Source organism: Cibotium barometz, chromosome 47 (assembly GCF_041138505.1).
Source record: "Cibotium barometz isolate CiBa-2024 chromosome 47, ASM4113850v1, whole genome shotgun sequence".
NCBI lineage: Eukaryota > Viridiplantae > Streptophyta > Polypodiopsida > Cyatheales > Cibotiaceae > Cibotium > Cibotium barometz.
Window position 1 is genome coordinate 42,480,178 of NC_141092.1, and position 6,010 is coordinate 42,486,187.

At 43.6% G+C, this 6,010-nt stretch overlaps 1 protein-coding gene across 1 annotated transcript; it reads right to left on the reverse strand.

The window, feature by feature from the left end:
* Positions 1-3,670: 3,670 nt before the first annotated feature.
* On the reverse strand, positions 3,671-5,733 carry LOC147611707 (uncharacterized). Its single transcript, XM_086784762.1, has 3 exons — positions 5,555-5,733; positions 4,746-5,485; positions 3,671-4,666 (listed from the first exon to the last, which is right to left on the reverse strand). The coding sequence occupies exons 1-3, from the start codon at positions 5,640-5,642 to the stop codon at positions 3,941-3,943; spliced, it is 1,554 nt and encodes a 517-aa protein (XP_086640888.1). The 5' UTR covers positions 5,643-5,733; the 3' UTR covers positions 3,671-3,940.
* Positions 5,734-6,010: the final 277 nt, after the last annotated feature.

A 6,010-nucleotide genomic window follows, 5' to 3' on the forward strand; every position in this document is an offset into this window, starting at 1 on the left:
ACTTCATAAATTTTTTGACATTTTTGGCTTCTCAGTTGATCCACTTTAGTCAATTTGTTCTGATACCAGCGAAAAGATCCCTGCCCTCTCTACGCAATGGATTCGGGGGGTGCCAGCGGAAGTAGCACTTCTTACGCGGGGCACGATCCTTCACTCGGGGCCTCGCCCACACGGATATCCAGACAAGAGACTAATCCCTTGGTTCTTCAAAAACCGAACTCGAAAAAACTTCCCTCGCCCATAAAGCACGAGCGATTCCTCCAGGATATTTGTACTCTAACGTAGTCAGGGTCATTACTGACCAAACTGATCCGACCGAACCTATGAGTCACTTGGTCAAATCAAGGAAGAAACTTGCACTTGGATCATAGAAACCAACCCTTTTTTTCCCATCGAGAGGCACAGCCATTGATTCTTTTTCCATAGAACAATTATTATCCGAGATTTACTTTATCTATCGTACTATAACAGAATTGAGTCTTATTTTACGGATCCATCAGTCCAGCCTAACCCCATCCAATCCCATGGGTTAGCCAACCATCCAAACACTGTAGTGATGGGATCCAATTAGGAATTTGGTTAGGCTTTGTCTCTGGTACCAAGGAAAAGAGTTCCCAGGCTCCCTAACCGGATATTCATGCAAATTTAACGCCAGTCACACCACTTACACACCCAATATGAAATTGCCTTTTTCACAGATTCAACTATCTTTAAAACAATCATTTAATGAAACCATAGTGTCACTGATCATAATCCTCAAAATCTCCAGTTGAATCCTTATTTCCAATCATTCCTTCATCGGTGTATCTATGGCATCATTGGCAACCAGAACGCTCACCACCTGTCCCTCAGACCTTTTTGATAGTTCCTAGCTCATAGTACCCAACAATATATTCACTTATAAAAATCAAGATGGAATCTCCGTTGAAGATCAGCAAGATCAACCAACAGATCCATATAAAAGAGCCATGGACTCATCCGTTGAGGACCAGCAAGTTCAATCAACCAGATCCATGCCCGGTTTAAGAAAACAACTCTTACTCCTTGTTCCAATATCTTCCGCGATGCACGTGTGGGTATCTTTGGCTACCCAAAGCCCGAGCACTGTATGGTCAACATCCTTTAGGATCCTTCGCAAGTGACCTAGCACTTCACTCATAGGCCGCTTCCTTGGTTCCCCAACCACCGTACTGGAGGCTCACCATTTAAATCAAACCGAGGCTGGTCAAGACCTTGGCCGACCTTGCTATGCAAGACATCCTCCGTTGACTCTCCATCAGCTATTGCAACTTTATCAGTTAGGTCACCCCACGACCTCATTCACAAGATGGTCAAAAATGCATCCCCAGCATTTTTGACATAAAACAATCATTTAAAATCAGATCATAAGTAGAGTTCCTATAATGAACTCTCCTCTTTCACATTGTTCCACATCCATCCACATTACTTAATCCATATCCAATTCATATGTATAACCATTCTCATCCAATCACATCATTTTCCATCTCATCACATATTTCCTCATTTATTCTCATCACATCTCATCCACTCGCATCAACCCACATTCACATCCCATCACACCACATTCATTTCACATCTATCTCAATTTACATCACATCTCATCTCATTCATTTCACATCATATATCATTCATTCACATCCTGATTCACATGACATCACATCTCATTCATTCACTCACATCGACATCACACCACATTTATTTCACATCTATCTCAATTTACATCACATCTCATCTCATTCATTTCACATCTCATATCATTCATTCACATCCTGATTCACATGACATCACATCTCATTCATTCACTCACATCGACATCACATCCTTTCACATACACATCCACATCCATTCTTCCACATACACATCCACATTCATTCTTCCACATACACATCCAAATTCATTCTCATTACATCACATCTTATCACATCCTATTTTCATCTTATCACATCTTATCATATCCCATACACATCTTATCACATCCATTCACATTCTATCACACCCATTCACATTCTATCACATCCCATACACATCTTATCCCATCCATTCTCATCCTATCGCATCCCGTTTACATCTTATCACATCCCATACACATCTTATAAGATGCTATTTTCACCTTATCTCATCCATTCACATGCTATTTTCACCTTATCTCATCCATTCACATGCTATTCCCATTTAATAGCTTTTTCTAGGTTGATCCCGAGATAATGGGACTTTTTCTAAATTTCTACCAATTCCTTGGCCTAATTAAAGGTTCTTTTTCTCGACGACTATTTCCATATTCATTCTCAATTTCTCAATTGAATTATATTCAATATTCCTCTTTTGAATAAGAATTCATGGGATTTACAGAAATAAATTCTACCCTTATTTCTAGTTTTGATAAACAATCATAAATTGAATTATACTAAACTTTCCTCTTCTTCCTATTTAATTTCTTGGTCACATCCTTGTCTTCAGTTCTACATAATCGACGCAATTTAGCTGCTGACATGAAAATTGGTCACACCTACATGATTATAGCAGCTAGATTACAGAGATGAAGCTGCAATCACGACTCGTTCGTCTATCTACCATCGCGACGGCGAGCTACCTGGATTATTATAAAAGTCTGTCTTATATATAATTGCTGATAGTGAAGTCAAGTGAACAAGATAGTGAGCAGAAGCCACCTGCTGAGTGTGTTGAGTGTGTAGCTTGACACTCGCAACAATTTTCTGATCTAAGTTAATTGAGCTCCTTAGCATTAGGATAGGGTTTTGGTGATTAGCCCTTCCAGATTAGAGTTAGAATTTATCATTTGTTGTTGTATCACATTTAATTCACTAATATGAACAATGTTGTTTCAGAAATGAAGGGGGTCATCATTTTTGAAGGCTCATATGGGTCTTCTTGTGTTCTTGGCATTGGTCAAATTGTTGGTAGTGAATGCCCCCCTCCGACTTCCCCTGCACCCCCCTCCGACTTGCCCCACATCATTCCTTCCCCCTCTTAAATTAAGTTGCACCTACATTTCCAAAACTTCAAAACTTGATTGCATGTTAACTAGAAATTCTCCTATCCTGAATGAAATTGCTTTCTCAAAGTACATGTCAATTGTTCACCAAGTTGCAAGGTGCGACATGCGACGTGTTTATAGAATTGTCTGCTTAATATTTCAGAATTTATCAATAGAGTCAAAATTTATCATTTGTTGTATCACATTTGATTCACTATAATATAAAGAATGCTATTCGGAAATGAGGGGGGGGGAGGGGGCATCATTTTTGAAGGCCCATGGCCCATGTAGGTCTTCTTGTGTTTGTAGTAAAAATACTATAACGCCTATCATTTTTGAAGGCCCATATAGGTCCTCTTGTGTTGGCATTGATCCCGTTTGCTCCTGATCTCCAAAACTTCAGAACTTGACTACATGTCAACTAGAAATTCCTCTATCCTGTATGAAATTGTTTGCTCAAGGTGAAATTTCTTAGAATTCTTTGATTAATATTTCAAATTGATATCTCTAAATTGCTTTAATAATCATCCAGGATTTTTCCAAGTCAATTTCACTAGATGATGACTAATTTATTTCTCCCAATCTCTATTCCCGAAACGTTCCGAGTATTTATTTGAAGAATTATACAAAAAGCTCTAAAGTTAAGAAATTCAAGAGTAAAAAGTAGTCTTGCATAACCATGAAATTACAAGTAAAAAATATAATTTATGAACTCTTAAAAAATCCACGTGCACACAGCGCAAAAATATAGAAACCTTTAAATAAATAGAGAGAAGGAATGGACGGACAAGATGAAATCATAAATTTCCTTTTCTAAGGCAAACCGGAGATGTATTAGGGCAGGGATCTGATTATTTATCAACCACACATTCACCTGTAGCGATGAACGAAGAGTTTAGGGAAAACCTCCATTAATAAATGTAATTAATTATCGGCTTCATCTTCTTCAGAGAAACGCCAATGTCTACCCCGAGGTGCAGGCAAGCCTTTGAGATGGGTGGCTCCGCCCATTGCCTCCCCTGTCACCACCATAGCCTCCAAAATCTCTTCATTATCTGCATATAAAAACCGGATGTGCCGCCCCTCACCTCTTGGCAAACCCTTGCTAGCCTCCTCCTCCGCCTCTTCAGGGAATCCCATACCCCTGAATTTGTTGCACAGGTTGTCATAGTCTCCATACTCTTCACCACCTTCATCTTCGTCCTCTCTGCCAGAATAGAACTCCTCAGCGTATTCTTCCTCCTCCTCCTCTTCTCCTGCCCTCTCTTCGTCTTCTTCTTGATCAGGCGACGCTTCCCTGTATGGCGTCCCTTGCCTTATTCTTCGATCCCACAGAAGGTCCACCTTGCCTGGGCTCTCTTTCTGCATCTTTTGCACATGTTCGTGAAGACTTGAAGACATCTCGGCACCCCCTGCTGCAAGCTCTGCACGCTCCATTAGACTGCCCTTGCCCTCTGGCGAGCCGACATTCACATGCACAGACCACTCCGACACCTCGTCTTCTTCAAGCTCGCGCACAGAGCAAGTCTGGCAAGTGTCTTCGAAGGTCACCATGCTCAAATCCATTGCTGGAGGGGCCTTACCTGGTGTGTCAAACTGCAGAGTCCGGTTGCCGAGAAAGAGCTCCGTCGAAGTTGCTGCATCGATAACCTGGAGACAGTGTCAGCTTTCTTAAGGACCAAAAGCAACACAACATTTGCTGTAGAGCTATGGCCGGCATCATACGTACCTCTGAGAGCAACGGAGTAAGCTGCAAAACTTGTTGATCTCTACAGGATGACACAGATGCGGCTATGGTGAGTTCACTCGTTGCCAAAACCTTTTGCTGGCCGGTGACAGAATCGTTTGCCGTTAGCAAGCATTGCTTGCTTGTTGGAGGCGATTCTTGCAATCGCGGAGCAGTAACTTCCGACGTTTGTTGCTGGACGATTGCACCTTTGAACGAGAAAACATCCGACACAGCTGCCGCATCAAACTGTCGGACGTTCGCATGCGTGGAAGAGATGACCCGTGGCGGAAGAGAGACCGGTGCAGCAGGCATTGTCGGAATTGGAACGGATGTCGGGGCGGCGGCGCCTGCAGGGGTGTTCAAGGGGGTCGGAGCAGCAAGCAGGGTTGGGGAAGCGATGAAGCCATTGAGGTGGGAGAGGGTGCGAAGAGACGGAGCTCTATGGGTAGAAGTGTCGGAATCTACCTTCTGCAGGAGCAGTTGCACTTGCGATCTCAGCAAGTTTTCACCGATTGGAGTAGAGGAAGAGAGCTCCGACGCTGCGTTGTGAAGAAGAGCCCTGCGGCTTTTAGGGCCGGCAAAGGAGGACAGCTTGAGCTTGGCAGAAGCGGGGGTACCTGCAGGAAGCAAGCCGACGATGGGAGAGTCGTTGCAAGCGAGGTCTGCCAGAACTCTGCGCCCGGCTTTCGAAAAGCCTTCTGGGTTGGGGGAGGAGGGGGTTTTCACGGGCACCGGAGTTCCTGCACGAAGCAAAAACCTGTCAAACATGAACGTAATTAGCGAACATGAACGTAATTAGCAAACATTACCGTCCTTAGCTGCCCTATTCAAGATGCAGGGCCTGTTCGCACGGGCCTGGCTACGAGTAAGCCTCCGCTCGGACGTAGGCATCGTCATTGTTATCACGCAGAAATCTTACAAATAGAGCAGAATTCTTATTTGAGGACTGTGAACAGAAGAAGAACGCTCTGAGATCTCCTTCTCCGCCCCCTCTCCCATTTGAAGAACCTTACATCACCTTGTGACCGTTGCTTACTAGCCGTTACCCGACCACACAATGCGTCCCAGGCCCCAATGCGGAGGACCGTTAGAAATTGGGATTACAGACAGCCTGTGCACATGACTATCTCCGGCCAACTCCATCCTGCCCAAAAAGTGACCTGCTGGCCCGAGGTGGTCACACGGGCCTTGACGGAGGCCTTTCTCGCACTTGACCGGATAGCTCCCGCCAATCATTCAAAAAGTGCCGTTGTAAATAAAACCGT